The sequence below is a fragment of the Heterocephalus glaber genome, unplaced genomic scaffold (assembly GCF_053883595.1).
Source record: "Heterocephalus glaber isolate CG9 unplaced genomic scaffold, H.glaber_assembly_v1.0 deba00001600, whole genome shotgun sequence".
NCBI lineage: Eukaryota > Metazoa > Chordata > Mammalia > Rodentia > Bathyergidae > Heterocephalus > Heterocephalus glaber.
In genome coordinates this window covers 5161753-5186360 of record NW_028258372.1, presented here as the reverse complement: position 1 = coordinate 5186360, position 24608 = coordinate 5161753, and the positions used below count along the sequence as shown (strand labels likewise).

At 39.2% G+C, this 24608-nt stretch overlaps 2 protein-coding genes across 2 annotated transcripts in view; one reads left to right on the top strand and one right to left on the bottom strand.

Annotated features, from left to right (window-relative positions):
- The window catches only part of Adss2 (adenylosuccinate synthase 2), a 149703-nt gene that overhangs the window by 70483 nt on the left and 54612 nt on the right, over positions 1–24608 (top strand). The gene's annotated exons all lie outside the window — the stretch shown is intronic.
- Positions 1–24608, bottom strand: part of Catspere (catsper channel auxiliary subunit epsilon) — a 127067-nt gene that overhangs the window by 85667 nt on the left and 16792 nt on the right. Inside the window, exons 6-11 of the mRNA XM_013075321.3 lie at positions 23354–23378; positions 19225–19302; positions 11573–11679; positions 5355–5851; positions 4628–4633; positions 2469–2936 (exon numbers count right to left, since the gene is read on the bottom strand). Coding sequence (XP_012930775.1) covers positions 2469–2936; positions 4628–4633; positions 5355–5851; positions 11573–11679; positions 19225–19302; positions 23354–23378 — 1181 coding nt within the window. The remainder of the gene's footprint in view (positions 1–2468; positions 2937–4627; positions 4634–5354; positions 5852–11572; positions 11680–19224; positions 19303–23353; positions 23379–24608) is intronic.

Genomic DNA, 24608 nt, shown 5'->3' with positions numbered 1-24608 from the left:
TTCAATGGAGTTTTTCATGTCCTAGAAATATATCTGCATCTGTTTTATGGATTCCATTTGTTTCTTATGTTGGGATTCCATCATGTTCCTCAGCTCCTCTCTAGATTTATTAATCATGTCTTTCACTAGGGGCACAATTTCTCCTGTTTTCTGAGAAATTATTTCTGATTTCATTTTTTCCAGATCCCCTTTTGTTGCCAGTTCAGTGGGTCCAGGTGGTTGAGTATCAGAGAGTTCCATCTCATTTCCCTTTGGGGTTTCTGTAGGTGATCTGGAAGTCTGGTTTTGAGACTTATTTATGTGTTTTCTCATTTCGACTGGGGCAGGGAGCTGTTAGCGCCTGCATGGATTACCTCCTCTGAGTTGGGTGAGGTGGGCCAGGGGCCAGGAGCAGCAGTAGGGATGGTGACCCAAAAGCCCTTTCCTGTGGGCTGGGAGCAGCGGGATGGATGGTGGCCAGGAAACCCCTTCCTCTGGACCAGGAGCAGTGGGATGGTGGCTCAGAAGCCCCTCCCTCTGGGCCGGGAGCGGTGGGAGGGATGGTGGCCTGGAAGCCCCTTCCTCTGGGCCAGGAGCAGCAGGAAAGAAGGTGGCCCAAAAGCCCTTTCCTCTGGGCTGGGAGCAGCGGGAGGGATGGTGACCAGGAAGCCCCGTCCTCTGGACCAGGAGCAGTGGGACAACGGCTCAGAAGCCCCTACCTCTGGGCTGGGAACAGCGGGACTCAGTACCTTGGTCTGGTGGTCTGGTGTCCTCTGCATCTTTGTAGTGTGGAACCAGGTGGCTGCCTGTCTGCAGCAGGGTGATTAGGTGTCTTCCGCATGAGTCAGGACCTCGGTAGGGCGTGCACAGACCTTCCTATGTGCAGCTGGCTGATTCGGCGTGTTCTATGTGACTCAGGACCTCGGTAGGGTGTGCACAGACCTGTCTGTCTGCAGCGGGGTGATTTGGCGTCATCCACGCGACTCAGGACCATATAGCATTTTATAAGTCCACAGTCAACGTTCCAAAGTCCACAACCTATCAGCAAAGGTATTTTTCTCCCCTATACACATAAATGATGAAGACCATGCCAAGTACTGTGGTCTGGTGTGCCTTTATTGCAGAGTTTCTCTTCACTTTTCTGGCGGGCTTCAGTTTTCATGAAGAAGCCTGAGAAAGGCCCCTTTCTGTTGTTCACTTCTGCTGCTCAGGACAATGGCCTTTATGTCCCCCTGTGCCTCTGTAGTGTGGAACCAGGTAGCGGCACAGCCAGGAGGTGCTAAACATTTTTCTAAGCGTCTTATGTATAATCCCTTAACTAATCCACAAAGAGGTCTTAAAGTGTAGATTAGAAAGCTGAGGCTTAGAGAGGTTAAATGACTTGTTTAGGGATTTGAATACAATTTTATCTGAATCTCTTACACTTTTAAAATTTTTAATACATATTTGCAGTACATAATGTTTACATTCCTTGTGTGGAGTTGGTACATGTACATAACTCATCTTCGTTCCTTTTATCATCCCCTTTCCCCCATCTCTTGACTCTCTTCCCATTTGAGAAAGATCTCTCTACTTCCTATTATCTATCTTTTATCCATAATCATCTCATTTCTCATATAAGAGAAACCATACAATATTTAAGCTTGTATATCTGATCGGTTTCACTTAACAGTATGGTCTCAAGGTACATCCATTTTCCTACAAATAAATCTACTGTACTTGTTTAAAGGTTGGACTATGTCCTTCCGAAAGATATGTTAAAGTTCTAGGCCCCAGGACCACTTTAGAGTATAAGTTTGTTTGAAAATAGGGTCACTCCACATGTAGTTAACAACGATGAGGCCTAGTAGAGTAGGACCAGCCCCTAACCTAAATGAAGGGGAAGGATTCACTGTCTTGCAGCTGCTTCATTCCACTCTCTGTCTTGTCCTATACCCTTCTCCACTGGGTCATCTGTTGTAAGGACACCAATCATCACATTGGGTTAGGTAAGGGCCGGCCACCAGAAACTAGGAAGAGGTAAGGGAAGATTCTTCTACAGGTTTCAGAGGAAACATGCCCTATCGCACCTTGATTACTGACTTGTGTCCTCCAGAACTGTGAAGCGACACATTTCTGTTGTTTTATGCCTCCCAGTTTGTGGTACTTTGTTGTGGAAGCCTAAGGAAACTAAGATAACATTACAGCACTGCCCCCCCCAACACACACACACACAATGCAAGTGAATTGCTTTGTCAGTACCTGCAGATTGACCAAGATGAAAATGGCGTGGGGGTGAGTTTGTCATCCTGCGACTGTAACATGAGATCATGGTTAATGTTAGATGAATTTAAAGTCTGTTTTTCATTTTTAGATGGTAAAAAGTGTATCATTAGCCATCAAAAGCACCATACATTGGAGCTTTTTAGTGATTAAAGTCACTACAACTTCATTATGGAAATGTTTATAATGAAATCTAGAATAATTTTAGCAGAATTGAGAAAGCTCACCTACATAAATGTCGTGAATAATGCTGTCTTTTGATAATGCTGACAGATTTCCGTGTCCTGCAGGTGTTTGTAGAACTCCGGTAGTAGTGAAATTTTGATAAGAGTAGTATATCTTATGTTTGTCCCATAGTATTAGTTCTGGCATTCCTGACAATAGAAAACGTGGAACTAAAAAACTGCCAACGGGGACATCTAACACAAAGTCTTGAGGCACCCACTGCATCGAGTCTTCATTATATATCACTATGTAAATCTTTTTGGTGTTAGTACATGTGATGCAATAATTTAACAACACAGCAAGTTCCAGAGGATGTCCTGTATAGTCAATATTGTGTATTGTCAGAGTACTGGTTGGTGGGAGATTTAGAAGATTTTTCAGTTCTGTAGTAGTTATTATTTTGACAAATTTATTTTCAGAATATCCAAAGTAAATTTCATTTTCTGTCCAGATGGCAATGTTGCTTACCACTTTTACATTCTGTGAAAAATATTGAAAACAATTAGTCAAACCTTCAACCACAATGTCCAGTTTAAAATTTAAAAAATATAATCCACTACAGAGAAAGAACCAAAAAGAGACGCATAGAGCTCAGATTGGTCACAAAGCAAGAGTCTGAGTAATGACTATACAGATTAAGATATAAAATATTGGCAAAAATCCTAAACTACTACTCATGTTCTTTCCCAGTCAATACGTTTCCAGTGGGGCTCAGTCGGGCCAAAATCTGGGCCCCAAGTCTTCGTGTTTCTGTATTAGTTCACACATCCACAACCAACAGTGTGAGAAAAGTCCATAAAAATGGGGGGGGGGCAGAGTTTATTTACAATTTTGCCAGATTAGGAAGGCAGCTAGTGTGGCCCCCACTCCAATACACAGAAGCTATCCAATTTATAGATAGGAAGAACAAAAGCCAGGAAATATTGGAAAGAAGGTTTAGGCAAGCTTTGATACAGAGGGTGGGAAGTGGTGAATCCTTAGTGTCAGGCCTGGGGCTTGCTGTTTTACACTCTCAGCATGAAGAAGCTGGAGAAACAGCCTATATCTTAAAAAAAAAAAATTCCAATTTTTAAAGATCCAATTTACCCTCTTGGTTATAGCTGCACCTTTCTGCTTCAGAACAGCCACTACCTTAGATTTGATGATAATGACTTTCTGGGATTTTGTTTTACTGTGTCTCGTCATTTGATACACTCCCCTGGCTTTTAATATTTTTTATCTACTTAAATCTATCAAACACATTTTATATTCTGTCAGTTCTAAAGCCCAGTGTCTTTGAAGGGGTGATGCTGTTTTTGTTATTTCTGATGACTTCTGTCACACTTTCTTTTCTTCATGGGTTTGGTCATGTTTGAATGTGAGCTCGGTTTTGTCAGAACATTATTTTTGGACATTCCTCAAAGCCTGACTAGAGGGTTTATTCTTTCAAAAAAGGATTTGTAAAAGAAAAAAAAGGATTTGTGTTTACTTTTGATTGGTGTTTGTCTTAATGGTTTCATTTACCCTTATAAGCACTGTAAATTTGGGTTCCAAAGCGAATGTGTACCGGCTTCAGGGCATAAATTCCAAAGAAAGCCTTTTTCTTCCCTTCTAAAATTAAAGGGGACATACACTTCATAGTGTTGAGAACATTGCTTCATGCAAAAAGTTATGAGATTCCTTACTTTGCTCAGGCCTAAGGCTCTGTCTCCTGGGACCCGAGTTCTGATTATCTGGGACTGAGGTAGGATAGAAGAAATAAAAATAAGCAGAAAGGAGACAAAGGGAATTGTACTTTTAAGTAAAACCACAGCTTCAGGACACAACCAAAGTTTCCCAGGTTTGTAATGTTTTCTACCCTTCCAGAAAACTTACTACACACACACACACACACACACACACAATCCTAAGGGTTTTAAAGATGTGATAAGCCTCTAAATTTGGTTCATGCTTTTCAACTGCAAATTGAGCCTCAACTTTTCCTCCCATAAACTTCTAACCTCGAGGAAGCAGCACTATTAAGTGAGTAAAATATCTCTAAACTTCCAATGGTTTGCCCACCAACTGGGTAAGCTCACAGATAGTAGAAATACATATCCTAGGTCACCTCTCTTGAGGATACCCTCACACCACATAAAATCCCCAGCCCAAGACCATAATATGTCTCACTAAGTGCCTGTACTTCCCTCTGAAAGTGTATTTCCATCTGCCAAATAAAGATTTCTGTGCCACTCACTGATATTTCCTGAGATTATTTTCTGTGATGGGAGTCAGTGAACATACACCTATCCCATGGGTGGAGGTGAACTGATGTCCCCATCTCTTCTTCGGAGGGACCTCCATGGACCCCACATAATGACAGGATCAGCCCTGAGAGCACCTGATATTATGGAGTTTGCTTGTTCGTCTGATTAGTGTTCTAGGACACCCTTTTTTCTCCCAGGATTTCTCTTAATTCCCTATTAGCCTGACAGTGTAGTTTAAAAAATACTCAAATTTTTTGTGCAGTATTTTAAGTGTTTTGTAGTGAAAAAGGTTCAGTATATCTTACCTACCACATTGTCTTAAATGGGAGATTTGGACCATTTTGGAGAGCACAGAGTCTTTGGGGAAATTTTGGGGGGAGTCTTTTGCCATGAAAGAAATAAAAAGCCCCTAGGATATGATGGAAACACTGCACAGTACTATACGAGCCTAATTTTATTATTTGTTGTTGGAGGTGCATCTTTATTGTAAAGAGGACTCTGAGAAGTTGGGTCAATAGGAGCTTTATACAGCCTTATATAAAATACCTATGCAAAATGTTTCATAGTGTGGTATATCACTAACTACATGGTATGGCAAACACTGTATCTAAATATATATATATATATATATATATATATATATATATATGCACACTCTTTCACTAACCTTAATTATATATTTGATCCAACACCATCTTCTTGATGTAATGCCAATAATTTCACCCTCTGGAAGATGTTTCTTTCTTCCTAGTTTTGTCAACTCTTTGGTATCTTTTAGGTAAAGAACACCATTTATTAAGAAATATATATTGTCATGCAACAGGAGCACAGCAGCCACACTGCGCCTTTCAGCATCGCTCAGGGTGTTTGGAGGCACTCTGACTCTGGTCCATGTGCTGAATGAATCATTTGTTTGAAAGGTTTCCATGTCCGCCACTACAACCACCAGTGAAGGAAAACAAGCATCCCAGGACAACATTAACTGACTACCAGCTGGTGAAGTGATCGGTAGAAACCTGGGAATCTCAGGTTGGACCCAAACAGGAAAAGTCAGCAGAAAAGTAAAGTCTGCAACAAAGCAATCTTGAAAAATCACTTGGTTTCCTCTAATATTCTTTATCACATCATCTCCGGTCATTGGAAGAGTAACACGCCAGGTCCTAAGTGGGGGAAAAAAAGAATAAAATGGTCTCTCTCTCCTCTTTCAAAGTTTATCATCTTTTAGACAAATTTATTTTTATTAATAGAGGCCTGGATAAAACAAATAAAACAATACTAAAATGCTACCTCTGATCTATATCTTCTCATTCTTTACTCTGGTTCCAAAGAAAATAGTCTTAGGGAATGTACGGTGGTACATGCCTGTAGTCCCAGCACTTGAAGAGGTTGAGGGAGGAGAATTACAAGTTTGAGTTCCACCTTTGCAACTTAGTGAGACCCTTTCTCAAAAAAAAAATTTAAAAAGGAGCTGAGGATATAGCTCAGTGGTAGAGTACCCTTGGGTCCGAATCTCAGTACCAAAAAAAAGTTAATGTTTTGTGTAGGATTTCCAGTGTCTGGGGATGGGAGAAGATAATGTACCAGTTCAAACAGAGAGAATACATTCACTCTTCCTCCGCACTTTGGTTCTATTCAGGCCCTCAACTGATTTCCCCATGCCCAACCACACTAGTGAGGGCTATCCCTTTAGCTAGTCTACTGATTCAAATGCTCATCTTTTCCAGAAACATTCTTACAGATAGACCCAGAAATAATACTTTACCAGCAATGTGGGCATCCCTTAGCCATCATGTTGAAACATAAAACTAACCACCACTAGTCTACCCCTTGCCAATGTGGCACACATGTGCATCTGCTTAATCCATATAAAGACAATAGCATGTTCATAACACCACCTAACATGGTACAAGTACTCATCAGCGTTGTTTCAACAATAGTATACCACTTCCTTCCCCAGAAAGGGAAGTAAAGTCTTTGAGTGATGTTCACTTTTCTCCTGATAGCCTGCAACTTAAACACTACAGTGCAAAATTAACACATAAATATAAAGTCAGTACATCTTGGGTTACACGGTAAGGCAGTGATGGTGAACCTTCTAGAGCTTTCAATGAATGAACAGACCCCTGTGCAGGTGTGCCATAGCTTTCCCACAACTGTGATAAGGGATCAGAGAGGGAAGAAAACAGAGATTTTTGCTTAATATATGCATGCATGCATACTCTATTAGTCAGCTTTGTGTCACTACAGTGAACTATCTGAGGCAGCTAATTTAATTTTTAAAAAAGAAAAAAAGGTATATTTAGCTCACAGTTTTGGTGGATGAAATTCCAGATAGGATAGTGTAGGCTCTGGAAAGTCCCCATGTAGATGGCAGGAATGAGAGAAGGATCACATGGTAAGACAAGAAAGGGTAGGGGCCCAGGCTTGCTCTTTTCTTAAAATAAGAACTCTCTTTAGATTCAAGGATCACATGAAAAATGACAATACCTTTCAGGAGCAGGGCCCCCAGTGACCCAAGGCCTCCTTCTAGGCCCTGTGTCTTAAAGGTTCCATAGTTCCTCCCAATCAATACCACCATCATCCTAGGGACCAAGCCTCCAAGCACATGGTCTTTTGGGAGAAACCTAAACCATATCCATGCCACAGCACACACAAGCATATTCATCAGAAAAGGAGGACATACTCATGATAATTACAGCCCTCATTTTTATAACTGGTTATGTGTTTTTATATAGTACTTATAACTATCTTCTACTACCCACTGTATATTCCCCTTGCCTTCAGCAAGCAACTCAGCTGGTAATGGTTCTTTACCTGGTGCCTAGGGGTAAACCTTTTCTGAAGGGTCGGAGTCATTAGCAGTCTTGGCTGGATTGGATTGTTGTTGTTTCCCATTGATCTTGATGATAGGGTGTGAAAATACTAAGGGATATGCTTTTGGACCTCTTGTACTTCTTTACCTACATGATAGAATACTAGCCCGACTTCTCCTTGGTTTTCTGGATCAATCACTCCAGCCAGCTGTTGGCTGTCTCAGACTTATGAAGACCCCATGTGGCCAAGTGGCAGTCTTAAATTCCAGTCAACAAAATCATTGTTGTGTTTCCTGGTAGAAGCATTCCTCACTCTGGAATTGAAATTTCCATGGAACAGGGAGCAAAAATTTGTTAGTTGGGCATAAGGAATAATAAAGAGTTATGCCACTTCTACTTCCACCCCTTGATTCCTACACTTGAGAAACTGGACTATTAGAGAAATACCACTGGATACTGATTCAGAGCACATAAAGCTTTTTGGTAAGCTTTGCTCAGGCCTCTGAGGTGTTGGCACTTAGGTGTTCTGTAACTGAGCCTTCAAAGGGCCTTTCCACTATTCTGTCATGCCAGCTGCTTCAGAACACTGGGGAACATAAAGTGGGCAGTGAATTCCAAGAACATGGGTACAGTGCTGCCTTCTTGGATATAAAGGGAGGAGCAGTGTTATGTGGAATACCATGATGGTGGAAAAGGCCTTCATATAGAGTGTCTATTCCAGTAAAGGGAAACACTGCCCTTTCCATAATGGAAGCAGCTTCATCTAGTCTAGCTACTGTCTTGTAACCTCTAGGAAATGGTGTCATACTGGGGGCTCAGAGTTGGTTCCTGATGCTGGAAGACTGGGCATTCAGAAGTGGCTGTAGTCAAGTTATCTTGGTGAGTGGAAGTCTATGTTACTGAGCCTATGCATAACCTCCATTCCTGCTATCATGGCCACTTTGCACATGAGACATTGGCAATAACAGCAGCAGCTGGGGAAGAAGCTAACTAGCATCCATGGAATATGTTAACCAGTCCATACGGTTATTAAAATCTTCCTCTGCTGAGGTTACCTTTTGGTAAGCATTCACATGAGACACAAATAACTTCACATATTTTGTCCATTCAGAGTTTATCCATATACTTTTTCCTCAAATTTCTTTGGGGAAGTGTGTGTGTGGGGGTAATACTCTTGTAGGTCACACTCCCAGTGACCCACTTCTTCTGACCAGGCCCCACTTTCTAACATCTAGCTTAGGGCCCTCATGACCTAATCACCTTCCAAAAGGTCCACATATGTGAGTTTTGGGGCTCATTCTTGATATAAGCAATAACATTCTACCCTAGCCCCTAAAAGACTCATGCACATCTCTTTATGCAAAGTGCATTAATTCATCTCTAGGAATCACCAAGGACTTAACAGTTCTAGCACTGCTGAAAAGTCCAAGTCCAAAGTTTCCTCTGAGACTCAAAGCAAACTCTTTTCTGTTGTGAGTCTCTCTAAATACCAAAAAGAAAATTAAACACTGCTGACATAAGATGGCACAGGATAAACATTTCCATTCCAACAGGATGGAATAGGGGGGATAGAAAAAAATGGACTAAAGCAAGACAAAGACCCAGCAGGGCAAGCATTATATCCCATAGCTCTATGTTTAGCACCTGGGACAAGTTACAGTGAGATGTAAGCTACAAAGAACTTAGGCAGCTGCCCTTATGGAAGTACTGGTTATAGACCACATGGATACTGTCTTGCGTGGCTTTACTAACTGCCTGTGACTGTCCTTAGCTGACATTACACATTCATGGCATCTCCAACTTCCTCAGGTCTTCACTCCACTTCTGACTTCACTCTTACAGTGGCTGACCTCTCAGGCCTCCCGACCTTCTTCTGAAATCTGGATAGACACCTCCCTGATTAGACAACACTTGAATTCTGCATGCCAATAAAATCAGCTCCACATAGATGACGCCAAGGTCTGCCACCAGCTCAATCAGTAGCTGGGCCCCCTTGGATCATGACTGCAGAGGCCTCTGAGTTACTGCATGGTTAAGCACTATAAACTGAATCCTGGGGAGCAAATTCCCTGGATGGCCCTTCTCAAACATAGTAGCTTGGTCTCTCTTCTCAAATGAAAGCTTTACAGCTTGCATTTTTGAGCCTGCCAAGGTTAGAGTCATGCAGATTTCTGACATGTCTTCAAGGCACTTTTCCTGTTGTCCTAATGCAAAGTACTTGGCTTCTTTTCAATTCTAAGCTTTTCAGCAAGCAAGCCATCCCAGGACAAAATTTTACAGACTCCAATATTACAGGGACTTCCTTTCTGGCCACCAGCACAATCTTTCAAATTATTCAGCTCTGGTTATCAGTCTTAATTCTCATGGTAGATATACCTAAAAGCTGCCAGCAGTACTCATGCCATGGTCTTAACACTGGGCTACCTTGAGATTTCCTTGACCAGAATAATTAGTCTACCATGCTTAATATCAGTCTCCTGCAAAGTCTCAGGATAAGAGTAAAATGTAGACAAATTATCTACCAGAGCATAAGTACCACACACATGGTCTCGAATCCAACTGACAATTGAGTCCTTCTTCTCAACTGAAACCTCCTGAATCTGGTCTTTACTGTCTGTACTTACAAGAGCATTCTGGCCTTCTGGGCTCCAACCAGAATTTCCTGTTAAGCCTGGGTTACATCATTCTAGGGTCTTCCTAGAAGGGATCTCCAAACTTTTCCAAACTCCTTCCATAAACTAGTTCTAGAGGCTTCTAAACCACATGGTCAGATAGTCACACCAATGATCCCACTTCTCTGGTGCCAAAATCTGTCTTGACCAGTCACTTTCTCATTGCTGGAACAACATACCTGACACCCACAACTTAAAGGTTTATTTTGGCTCATGTTTCAAGAATTTCTCATTTACTTCTCTCCCTCATTAACTTCTTTTTTTCTTTCTTCATTAACTTCTGTTATGGCTTATATCTAGATGTTACCCCCAAAGTCTCACACATTCATTCATAGGTAGGGCTTTTGGGAGTGATCATGGGTATAGGATACTGGATAAGTCTGCTGATTGATTTACCATAGTTCTAGGTGTGGATGATGGATTTACTGAAGAGGGAAGACATACCCTGGGTGTGGGTGGCACCAACCAATAGGCTTATAGCCTGGATGGAATAAAAAGGAAAAGAAGAAGGAAGTCTTACTGCCTCCTACCTGCCATGCCATGAACGTTTCTCCTCTGCCATGCCCCTTTGCAATGCTGCTTTGCCTCAGAACCAGCTATGAACTAAAACCTCTACAAACTGTGAGATAAAATAAACCTCTCCTCCTTTAACTTGTCAGGGTCAGGTATTTCGTCCCAGAACAAGAAAGTAACTAAGACAACCACAATGTCATTTAAGGCAGCAATTCTATCTTTTTTAGTTATGAGCATCTTGCCTCATGCCTACATGCTCAATGGATTAAGAAAGGTTATTTACATCTCATGGTAATTTACCAAATTTTTTTTTTTTTTTTTTTGGTACTGGGGATAGAACTCAGGATCTTGCACTTGCGAGGCAGGCACCAGAACTACTGAGCTAAATTCCCGGTGGTAATTTACCAATTTTACAGTATCACATTGTTACTTTGCACGTAGAATTTTTGATGTGTGTGTGTGAGTGTATGTACGTGTGTCTGTTGTAACATCCATTACCAGTGTGGCTCACTGTAATAAGCCAGCAGAACATTTGGAGATATTGCCAGGATTTGTCACCATACTGAATGAATCTTTTTAAAAATGAGGTATGAAACTATCATCCAAGAAGTGACTAGCATTTTCTGAATTGGTAATTTTTTGTACCATGAAAGAAATTCCTTGGAAATTTCATAAAAGACATCTTCCATAAAATTCCACAATGGATTTATAACCTATTTTAAGATTCTGATTTTTTTTTTTTTTGGTACCGGGGATCGAACTTGGGTCCTTGCACTTTCAAGACAGGTGGCAGAACCACTGAGCTAAATCCCCGGCCCCAGATTCTGTTTTTTAAAAAATTTTAAAGCTGAATTTTACATGTAAACTTTTAAAAATAAAGTACCAGTTTATTAGGTTGTCATCTGGAATATAAATTTTCCTTCTAATTGTTGTATATATGATAGGCTTCTGTCCCACAATGGCAAAATGGTTAGTTAGTATTCTGGAATGCTGTAAAAATAAAATGAAATTTCTCTTGTTATTCTCTTCAAAGTCAAAAGTATTCTGAAATTACATCATTACTACATTGTTTATATTTACAAATTTGCCATACTTTCAAGATGTAGCCTTTTAAAAATTATTTAACCTTCTCCTCATTAGAACTTTATGAATTATAAATAAGACAGTTTCCAACATGTCAAAACATCATGTGCAATTAGAATCCTATATGAACTGCTACAATGTGGATACTTAAGTAAACAACCCTAAGTTTTAATCTCAATAAAATACCTAATAAAGTTCATAAAGCCAATTTATTAGAATTCTTTTTATAGAATCTTTGTCTTCAAAAGGACATACTCTTTCAAGGAAGCTTTCATATATCCAGAGGGGCTAAGAAAACATTTCCTTCGAATTCAGATATTCCCTCTCTTTCTTGAGATATCAGTAAAAGTTGAATAGAACTGGGTTTTTCCTATCAAGGTATATGTTATGGCTTATATGTAGATGCGCCCCCAGTGCCTCATGTGCTAATAGGTGGGGCTTTTGGAGCATGAGTCTGTGATACTGGATCATAGGTCTATGATACTGAATTTGTCCACTGATTAGTTTATGGCTGGATGGGATGTTGGGGGGGGGAGCCTGGTAGGAAGAGGTGGGTCACTGTGGGTGTGGCCTGGAAGGAGATATATACCTCCTACCTTGATGACTGCTCCTTCCTGTCTGCCATGCCGTGAGCTCTTTCTCCTTTGCCATTCCCCTCTGCCATGCCACCTGCCTTGGAGCCAGTGGACTGTGAGCCAAAATAAACCTTTCCTCCTTTAAGTTATGAATGTTGCATACTGTGTCTCAGCAATGAGAAAGTAACTAAGAATACAGGCAACTGTTTTGATGGGGAATTCTTTGAATAAAAAGTCAGATAATACGGGGCATTCTAGAATCCCATATCTTCCATTTCAGTCCTCCAACACTATTCTTGTTTAATTCCAGAGCAATATGTCAACCACTCACAAGACTTTGAGCGTACTAGGATGTATGGTCGAAAGGGTGTAGTTGTTGGGGATATGGGCCTGCCTAGTAGAACCTAACCTATTTGAGGAGTAAGAAATAGTGGTCCAGGAAGGTGCCCGTGAGGAATATATATTTAAAAATATAGGTTTGCCTAATTCTTAGTAAATTACAGATATTTTAGTTTTGTTTCTGAAAACCATATTCACTTTTTAGAATTTTAGGTACAAATCCCTTCCCTTTAAGTATAAAAGCATTCTTAATATAGCAGAGAATAACATAGAAATAAAGTGTAACAAATAATGCACCCGTATAGAAATAAGTTTTTTAAAAAGTTAAGATAATCATGTAAACAAGCTTCAAAACATACTTTTTCCTTTAAGAAGGTAGTTCATGGTCATTAAAGATAATTTTAATATAGAAAATATTGAAGAACTGATAATGGTGACCAACTAGGTGGCAATACATAGGCCGAGTGTCTCTGAGTCTGTGCTGAAGAAAAGCAGTTACCCCGAGGCAGGGGTGAAAGAGTAAGTCTGATATGGGAGGAAAAATAAAAAGATAATCCAATCGGACTAAAATCCAGCAGTTAGAGAGTGGGTGAAGGGAAACTACCACTCCTGGATCACGGTACCCCATGCCCCAGCCCCCCACACACACCATCTTGGGAAAGGACTGGACTGAAGGAGAGGGCATGCCAGCCTTTCAGCGGTGGGCTGGCAGATTGAACAGACTCAGTCACACTCTCCTCCCCACTGGGTACAGTGAAGTGAGACATTTCCACCCTGGGAACTCAAAGCTGAGGACAAAATTGGGTAGAATTTAATTGCCACACACTCATGCAGGACTGGTAGTTGGGTCTCCAGGGCCAGCAGGGGGCTCTGCAGTGCAATCAGCAGGACACCAGGAAAAGAGGTTTCCCCAATAGTACAGATGATGATGATGAGGATGATGATGAGGATGAGGATGAGGATGAGGATGATGGGCCACCTATTCCTCCCACATACAAAGGAGTGTTGTATGTGAAACATTCCACACCCTAACCTCAACTGTTGGGCTGCCACAGAGGAGTCCGGAGAATGGCAAAGGAAGGAAACAATAGTTCTGCAACAATTACATGGACTGAAACGGACAGATATCTGTAGCCAGAGAGGCAAGAATGGCACATGGGCCAGTGGATTTTTGGCGGGAAGACATAGAGACATCCATGATATTTACCACCCCTCCAACTTGATGAAGGTAATCAGCTCCACAGATTTCTACAGGGAGACATGCTTAGAGCTCTAAACCAGGACACATTTATAGGAGGGAACAGTTCTCAAGGTTTCGGATAGGCAATTGTATGGCCCACGGGATACCCAAAATCAGACAGTGATGCCAAAAGAAAAGGAGCTGTGTGGAAGTTCTGGGTTAACGCTATAACAACTGTGTGAAGGTTTTTACTCTTATTTCTGTTGTTATTTTGGTAACATTGCTACTTTGTTGCATTTGGGTAATCCTTGTTGATTTTTTTCTTTTTATTCTTTGTTCTTATTTTTTTCTTCTCTCTTTTGGTTCTTCTTTATTGGAATTTATCATTATATTTTAAGTTTCCAGGGCTTCCCCTTTGACCTGTTCCCTCTTTCAATGTTTCTTCCCTCCTATCTTTCAACTCTCTCTCCTCCTTATTCTTTGTGTTACCCTATTTCTCATTATTTTGAGTCCTTACATTGCCTCTTCTCCTCACCATCTATCTAATGGCCTAAATATAACAGGGAACTGTATAAGTCATTAGAGAATAAGAATTGACCAGTCCTATAAATTAAACAGTATCATTTAAGGGCACATCAGGATGATCCTAAACAAAATTGGTCTTACAGGATCCAAAATTACTTACAAACATATTAATAGGCATCAACAATCTCAGCTTTCCTCAATCTCCACATTTCCACCCATGTGCCTTTAAAGACTAAAAATCAAAGGTTAAAACAATATTACTTGCACTGGGATCCTGAAAGCAAGCAGGGGTAGCAATTTTATTCTCAGAAAGTAAACTTCAAGCTAAAACTGATCAGAAGAGACAAAGAAAGTCACCACATATTAGGTAAGGGAACAATTCAACAAGATGAGATAACAATTGGGTTTTTTTTTGGGGGGGGGGTACGGGGAATCAAACTTGGGTCCTTGCACTTGCGCAGCAGGCGGCGAAACCACTGAGCTAAATCCCCGGCCCAACAATTGTTTATACAATTAACAACTGTTTCTCCAAATACTGGGGAACCTAACTTCATAAAACAAACACTAGTGAACATAAAATATCAACTAAACACCAAAATAGTCATAGTGGAGGACCTCAATATCCTTTTTGCAGAGAGACAGATCAACTAAACAAAAAATTAACAAAGAAATATTAGAGCTGAACTACAGCTTCAAACAAATGGACTTAATAGATATCTACAGTGTGTTCTGCCCTACTACAACAGGATACACATTCTTAGCAGCATATAGAACTTTCACCAAAATAGGCCACATACTAGTTCATACAGCCTGATTAAATAAATACAAAAGAATTGAAATCATTGTACCAACACATTTTTTGTTAAAAAAGAGAATTGAAATTATTCCGTGCATCCTATCAGATAACAGTGTACTGAAATTAGAAATCAATTGCAAAAGAAACCACAGAAATTTTACTTACAAGTGGATATTAAATAACACTCCTGAACATTCAGTGCATCATAGGAGAAATCAAGAAAGAAATTAAACAGATTTTAGAATCAAATGATAATGCCAATACAACATACCAGAATCTATGGGAAACAATGGAAGCAGTCTGAAGATGGAAATTTATTTTCAGAAATGCTTACATTAGAAAAACAAGGTGAGCTCAAATAAATAATCTAATGATGCTAGAACAAGAAACTAGAATAGAAATAATCCAAAGACCTCAACCCACAGACTCATGCAGTCAAATAATTGTAAGAAGAGTAAGTATTTTTAGAAATTTACATTTAATAGGAAGAAAAAGGGGCAAAGGGGAGGGGGAAGTGAGAGGGGTAGGGAAAGGAAAGAAGGGAATGGAATTAATATGAGAAAATGAAAAAGTGGAAACAAAGTCTCTGTAAATAGGGAGGGATGGAGGGGTTGAAGGGAGGGCAGGGGAAGGGGGAAAAATAAGAACCAAGAGAGTATGTAAAAGTGCATTATCTCCAATGATGAATGTCACTATATTGTACACCTAAAACGTACCAATAAAAGGATATACAAAAAAAAAGAAATTTACATTTAGACACAGCACAATAAAACTGAAGAAAACAAAAGATAAAGAGAAAAATCTTAAAAGTAGCCAGAGGAAAAAGATGGATCACTTTACTGATATTTCTCTTGTAACCTGCTGCCTATCTTTTTCTACTCTCATGTTTGTTTGTTTTGGTACGTGAGATTGAACCCAGGGCCTTTGTTCTGAGCTACATCCTCACCCTTTTTATTTTGAGACAGGGTCTTGCCAAGCTGCTCCAGCAAAACTCAAACTTTTAATCCTCCTGGCTCAGGCTCCCTCAGTGCCAGAGTCTACGCTCACTTTTCAATCCAGCCATTGCTTTGGCAACACATTTCACACCTCCATAGTCTCATAGTGTCTTCCTTTGACACCGGGAATGGCATGTTTGTCACTGAGTCATGAGCTGCCTATGGAAACTGGCTCTGTACTTAACATGTGCATGATCTGGAAGTGCAGGACAGGTAGGTGTCTTTGCTACTTTCTCATTGCTAGGACAAAATGCCCGACACCCACAAGTTAAAGGAGGAAAGGTTTATTTTAGCTCACATTCTGTAGAGGTTTCAGTCCACAGTTCATTGGCTCCAAAGCAGGAGGGCAGCATGGCAGAGGAGAAATAGCTCATGGCAGGGCAGGAAGGAGGTAGCCAGCAGTGGGCCTTCCTCTCCTTTTTATTCCATTCGGGCTACAAGCCTATTTGTTGGTGCTACCCACACCCACGGTGGGCTTTCCCATTATCCACACCTAGAAATATGCTAAACCAATCAGTGCACTAATTTAGTTATCACACACCCAGGATCCAGCCACTCTCAATGAGCCCATGAGGCTTTGAGGGAGGCAGCTAGATATAATCCATTACAGGAAATTAACAAGCCGGAGGGAACCTTTGACCAGTGAGGGTTGGAAGCCTTTCTGTTCTCTGTGAAGGTAACTCTGCTGTGTATTCTGTTCCTTTGGTGGATAATTTAGAGATATATTCTAGATAGCCTCCTTGGAGGGGTCAGTAAGATTCGGCTTCAGAGTTTATAGTAGTGACAGCTTTAAAACTAAATTTCCAGGGAGTAGGGGATACAATTCAGTGGAGAGCACTTGCCTAAAATGTGCAAGGCCCTGAGTTCAGTCCCTAGTGCCACAAAAACAAAAACAAAATGACAACAACTAGATCAGTAAGATTTTCTTCCTTCCCTGTTACATTTTCCCCAGACACTAAACACACCTAGTGCCAATCAAGATGAAAAAATAAAGCAAAAACAAAAAAATTCAACTTTATGGTGTTTACAAGATATACATTGAAAATGAGGATATAAAAGGCTGTGGAAGCAGAAAAAAATGTAAATACATAGGAACATTCACTTTCCAAAAAAAAAAATCTTGTTTCACTGTATACAGAGAGGAGATAAGAATGGGTTGAGGTTCAATGGTAGAAACAAATACGAGAATGAGTTAAAAGATAAGGGATTATTTAGTGGTCAAAGTCAGAGATGGCTAAAGAAGAAAATGAGGACTGATGAGTCGGGGATAGAATTAGGAGTTCAGTGTCCGTTTGCCACATTGTGTGTAGGTGTAAAATAACAGACATTTTTTACATTTTACCATAGCTATTGATTGATCAAAACAGCAGCATCAAAATAACCCTTTCAAATGCTTTGGTCTTGACAAGCATCTTGGAGGCACTTGGACACCTGAAGCATGAGCAAGTGTTATGTAGACAGAGTGGGATGGGCAGAGGATGTGGAAGGAACGGCATAAGCAAAGGCGCAGGTGCACACTGCAGGCAGGAAGTGTGTCCCGGGAGATGGCACAGCCCAGCTGCTAGAGGAAGACAGGGAGAGAACTAAGGCCAGGGAACAGTGGTAAGGACAGATAGCAAGGCTTTTGTACACCGTGTTGGAGCCCAAGAGTTAATACTGTTTGTAATGGGGAGCCTTGGAAAGGTTCTAAGGAAGCTACATGGTCATGAATAAACATGGAGATGGAAAGAAAAGCCAACTGTTAGGAATGCATGCAATAAATAATGTTAAAATGTGTGTATTTTCACTTTATAAGATTGGAAATGAATGGTTTATTACCATTAATTTATTTTATTCCCTTTAGAGTTGATTGTCAAAACAGTTAATTGATTGCTTCTCATTCTGATTTATCCACCCATGTCTTGTTGATTACTATGAGTCAAGAAAACATGCTATGAAAAAATCAGACAGATCTTGACTTACTAAGATATAAACAGTCCCATGAGAAACTAATGGCTAACTGTTCATTTTGTTATCGGCCACTTAGCGCCACACACTCAGGTTTGCTTGCTCCTGACTAAATCAGAGGAGGCCATTTATTTTGGTTTAAAAAAAGGGAAAAAAGGATTTATTCAAAGGTAGCTCCCAGGAGATGGAGGAGCCTTATCACCCAAATCCCTATCTCACCGTATATAGGTGTGTTAGGGTCTTTTATAGCAAGAAACAAAGGAGAGAGATAATACAATGAGATAACAGGTATGTTCAGGATTGTTTCATCCCTTCCTGGACCAGCTCCTCCCCTTTTCTGATGGAAATAAAACTGGATTTTGCCAACACCTGCATATTAACTGGGCTGAGAGGAGTGAGCAGTGGCTATGCCTGAGGCATGAGGAAGTTTGGAGAAGCCACTTGAAAGGAAAAAAAAAAATCTATCTTTCAAAGTTCAATTTTGCTGTGCCATTGACAATTTTATACTTTCCATCAGTATATCTTAATTGTGACAGAATACAGAACTTACATCTTGAAAGAGGTAAATTTGTGACAAATAAAAGAAAGAACTGGGCCAGGGATTTAGCTCATTGGTTTCACGCCTGCTGTGCAAGCACAAGGACCCAAATTCAATCCCCAGTACCAAAAAAACCCCAAAAACAAAAACAAAAAGAAAGGACTTACTTATTTACTGTTATACCTTTAGGAAATCCATTCATCTTCAAGTGTTAAAGCATCCAATAGAGACTAGACAGACTTTTAAAGCATGGATTCAATGTAGATTCTCAAGAAGCACCTTTAAAGCACCTTAATGGATAATCCTTTCACAAATAATGAGATTTATAGAAAATATGAAGAATGCTCAATAAGAATTCTACAGAAAGGTTTATAATTCTAGAGATGGAGTACAAATTCAAAATCTGCTAAGATGGCTGACTCAAACTCAAATGGATAATATAAATGTATTTATTTAGCTCTGGGCAGCTTCAAATTCTACCAATTAATTGTACATTATTCACAGCCCTTAAGAAAGGTAGCCATTATTTTGTCTATAACAACAATGTTTCCACCTACCAGCGAGGGTGCCTTTGCCTTCCACAGCAACTCATCAGAATCTGCATATTCTGGATCGTACACCCATATAGACACAACCTACAAAAGAAAGCGCACAATATTTGGATTTCTTTATGTTTTGTACAAATTTCATTTTTAATTTTGGAAAAGCAATCACAAAAATGTTTTAATTTATTGAAAATATTTTGGCAACTCCATTAAAAAATCAAAAGCAATATTCGTAAGTTTTAATAATTAAAACAAGCCTAAGACCTACGACAGGTTAAAATAGCCCTCTAAACTCTCAAGTAACTAATATTAAAATTTCATACAAATGCTCGCATGGCTTTCTTTATACTCATAAATAGGCACAGCAGCCCCCCACACTCACATTGATACACTTTTCACACAAAAAATCATCTTATCTATGTTATTTGTGACTTATTTTTGTCATTTGACACAACATGATCATGTTAGCAGGTATGGGTCTGTTTTTTTTCTTATCTCTTCTTGAATAGATAATTTATTTGTATAGTTAAAACAAATTTAAAAATACAGCAAAAGCTGTTCCTCCTACCCTGTACTCCAGGAACTGTTCCTACAAGTCTCCCTGTACAACACAAGTACTAGTTACTAAGTTCTTGTTCATATTTCTGTGCAGTCATAAAGATCATATTGAAATGCTCTCATGCTACATACATACTTTTCTGAACTCTAAGTTCGTCACTTATTAGAGATCTTTATATATTCTCACAAATTTTTCAGTTCCAGATTATTCCAAATTATGAAGGAATCCTAATTTCCTTAACCAGCAGTTAATTCCAGTTCTTAATTTTAAGAGAATTCTAGCATGTTTTCTTTGTTGTTACTGGATTCATTGTTTTAGATATTCAACCCATTTCAAATTTATTCTAGTATACTATGTGAGGCATGACTGTAATCATTTTTATTCCCGTCTTTTTGTTTTTTTGGTACTGGGGATCAAACTCGGGACCTTGAGCTTGCAAGGCAGGCAGCAGAACCACTGAGCTAAATCCCCGGCCCTTGACTCTAATCATTTTTAAAATCATAGAGATACTCCACTCAGTGGCAAAGGAAACAGCAGCAGAGTTTATTAAGGCCGTAATCTACTCGGAATGAGTGAGCTAGTGCTGATGAAAGCAAAGTGTCGTGAGCACTAGGGCACAGGGTGCAGGGGTTTAAATGTTGCACCCACTTTAGGGTGCCTCCTATCAGAGCATGATTGACAGGGTGCTGACTCATGTTAGCTGTGTCTATTGGACATATCTTTTCCCATAATTCACTGTTTTAATTGCATGTACGAGATGCAGTCCATATGCATGAACCTTCAATGAGCTCCAGGTGAAGAACAGTTACTCCATGTCACATAGGGAGGTCTGGTGTGCATCTGTCCTGGTGTGGAATTTTGGATTTTTCCGTGGTGGTGGTGGGTGCCTTTGTTTCCCTTTTCCGCCTCTGTGTAGTAAGCACTGGGGCAATGTGGGGAGCATTGCCCAGGTTCCTGTGGGCAGAGGGAAAGAGTCCTGCAGCAAGTGGAGGAGAGCAGCCCCACAGACCTCGACTGTACTAATACCCAGTTATGTCACACATTGATTGACTTGTCCATCTTCTCTTCACTGATTTAGGATGCTATCTTCATTACATAGTAAGGATTTCAACATATTTTGGTTATTTCTAGATTTCTATGCTGTTCTATTGGTCCTGACTGCCTTGTCAAGAGTATCTCAGTTTAAATACAAAGGATTCAGAGTGTGTTTAATGCCTGATAATATTGTTACTAGCCACTCAGATTCATATGCCTGGGTTCATTTGTTCACTGCTGATTGTTTTGGTAAAAAAGGAAAAAGGATTTATTCAAAGCCAGCTCTAAGCAGACAGAAGGACCCATTTTTCTCAAATCACCCTCTCACCATGTACAGGTGTGTAAGGCCTTTTCTAGCTAGGAATAGTGTAGGTGGGGAATACAATACAACAGACATATTCAGGCTCCTTTCATCCCTTCCTGCACCCAGCCCTCTCCCTGCCTCGCCTAGGATTTGATCTCCTAGTGCCAGCATCAGCATATTCTGTCCATTCAGCTGAGCTGAGGAGAGGTAGAGGTGGATATTTATGCCCAAGGCCTGAAGAATTTTAGAGAAGCCACTTGTCCTTAAAGGAACAAATTGAACTTGTAACTGGCACCTGCATTTTGAAGTGCCATTTACAGTATGACCAGTATCCTATCTCTGTTCTTATTCAGTGTCTTTCTGAACACTATTGATTTATTTGATGGATTTTGTTTATCTATAGGAACTCAGGAAACCCCTGGTCTAGTTCTGAAAAAAATATAGCTTTATTTAGATAGGATAACATTTTTAGATTTTTCTATCTTTATGTTGTACAGTGCACTTATCAGTAACAGTCTGCCTTTCCTTCAGTTCTCAAGTTTTGTGATATAGATCCTGTACACTTTATCCTACAAAATTCTCAAGACAGACTGAGAAATAGAGAGGGTTACTTTTGCTTTAGGGGCTCCTTCAGATTCAAATCAGGTATACCAGCTCACATGCTAGGCAAAAGTCCTCTGTCCTGACTCCTATCTTATAGACTGCTGCTAGGGATGCAAGTATTCCCTGGCCTTTGCTCACCTATGAGGGACAATCTTCTGAAATATGCTACTATTAAATTTCATTTTATTTATAAACCTTTTAAAGAGTTTTTAAATTATTGTGTGATTTCTTGTTAAAGTGGGAATGAATATCTTTCATGCTCTTCTGTATTTGCCTGGAGGTCTTAATATTTAGTTCAAAATAGTTTCTAATTTTCATTTTATTTTAATTTTTGACCCACTGATATATGTATTTAAAAATTCCTCAACATGGAGACTTTTTAGGTAATTTTATTAGTTGTTTCAAGGTTCATTGCATGGTAGTTAGGGAGTGAACTCCCCATGATTGCAGTTCTTGGCTGTTTATTGAGACTTGCTTCATAACAACAACAACAACAACAACAAAATATATATATATATATCCATTAGGTAAAGTTTGTAAGTATATTCATATTTTATAATTCCTAGTGATTTTTAAATTTGGTTTTAAAAACAGTGATTGTTTTTCTCTTTGCCTTTGTTTCTTTGTAGTTTTGTTATGATGAGACTAGTTGTCTTCTTTTTACTTATTTTTATTGCGGTTCTTAGGGTCTCTTCATCATGAGGGTGGCATCTTTCAGAAAATTTTAGTCATGATCTCCTAAATATTGTGATTTTTTCAAATTAGTATGTTTGCAGTACATAATAATTACATTAGCTGTGGGGAGTAGGAATATGTACATCACACACCTTAATTTTTATTGTATTATGTTTTGTGTCCTTTACCTCAATGATCTGATGGGTGATAATGACAGATTCCTCTATATGTAACAATTAAACTATTCCTGAAATACTAATAATTATGGTGTATCATTGTTTTGATGTCTTCTGGATACTTCTTATTGCTCTTTTATTCAAAAAATTTTCATATATGTAACTATTAAGGAATGTCAGTTTTTAGAATCATCAAATTTTAGATTATAGTTATGCTGGATTTATAAATTGAGAATCTTTCTGTAATTTATTTTTTATTTTTTTGGTTTTTTTGAGGCAGGGTCTCCCTTTGTAGTTCAGGCTGGCCCTGAACTATGAACTATGTAGTCCAGGCTGACCTTGAACTCATTTAAAGATATGTGTATGTATTTACTTATTTTAAAACTATAATAAACTCATTATAGATTAACCAACACATTTTATGCAAAAATACCTATGTTTTTCAAATTTAAAAAATTTAACATTTTCAAAATCTTTTTAGTATCTGCAACAACAGAAGGAGCTCTGTTCCTGCTGTTTGGTGTACATTGTTTTGGTGGAAGCATATGGGAAAAAACTCCATCCTCACATAGATACATGGTTGGAAAAGGGTGGCCCTCATGGACCCCTTCCAAATAGGTCCTAGGGAGCCCTATGCATCCTTAAAACATATCTCAGGTACCATTACTCTCAACAAATTTTATTGCAAAATTACCCCGGAAAATTCCTCATCTAATAAATATTGAAAATAAGAGGAAAATAATATATTAGCAATATATGAAGGATATATAAAATTGAAAAATATTTTACCTGGGTTAAATTTTCAAATATATTTCTGTTGGGAAAAAGAGGAAACATTTTAATAAACAGCATGTTTTATATTAATTTGAATGTTCTGCTTTAAAGCCATTGGATATTCTTTTTATGTTCCATCATACATATATAAACACTTAGAGGCTGAATGTAGAAATAAAAATGAAATTTACATATGTTTATTTACTTATCAATATATTTATTGACTACCATTTGTCATTGCAGAAGATTGCAGGGCTTAAATTTGCATTCTTTCCTTAACAATACTGTAAGTTCACATAATCAAGGATGCATGATTAATTCTCTCTAAAAACTTAATATTTTCGTGCTCGTTTTGGCAACACATATATTAAAAACTTGATATTTTCATTTCACATAAAAGCCTGTAGTGTTGACATAGTGCAATTTATGTCAAATATAAAGCCACTCTTTAGCACTACAAATCCTTCATTCTCCAACACTGAAAGGAAAAGTATTCATTTGCATGTTTACTTGCATCCTTTTTAGAAAGTAGGGCTTTTCATTTTAAGGTCATCTGTACATATTTTTTATACAATCTCTAAAAGTCAGTATACCTGAGGACTATTTTCTTGCATTTACAATTGCTACATAATTCCTAGTACATTGTGTATGCACACAAAAATGGAAATAATTTGAGAATCAGCACATGGGTATGCAGTGAGTTTCTGAATATACTGTTTCATATGTGCAGCCCAATGTGTTAGAATGCTACTGAAAATAGGCACTATAATTTTTTTGTGTGGTGCTGGAGATTGAACCCAGAGCCTTGTCCATTCTTGGAAAGCACTCTACCTCTGAGCTCCCTACCCACAAGGTAAAATAAATCTTGACTGGTAAATTATACTCCCTATGAACATAATTCAATAAAGACAAGAGTGATAAAAAGATCCCTGGCACCATGGTGGATCTGATTTGCCTCATGCTATGCTACCTATCAGGGGCACAGAAGAGAAGTGGGCTACTGAATGATTTACCAGTGCATCTGCAGAGCAAAATATGAAGGCCAAAGGAGAAATCTATAAATAATAAAAGAAATCTTTGTTGTTAATACTGTAACCTTGTAGAGAGAGGATCAGTACCAGTTGATACAATGATCCTGATTCCCATGGAGAAAGCAATGTCAGCAGAATTCTGCTGTGTCTGCATCAGTTTGCTTGGCTTTTTTGAGCAGGTGCTCAGAAGTGTAGAATAAGAAGGCAAGGGAGAGAACCCTGGACTCAACTGACATTTA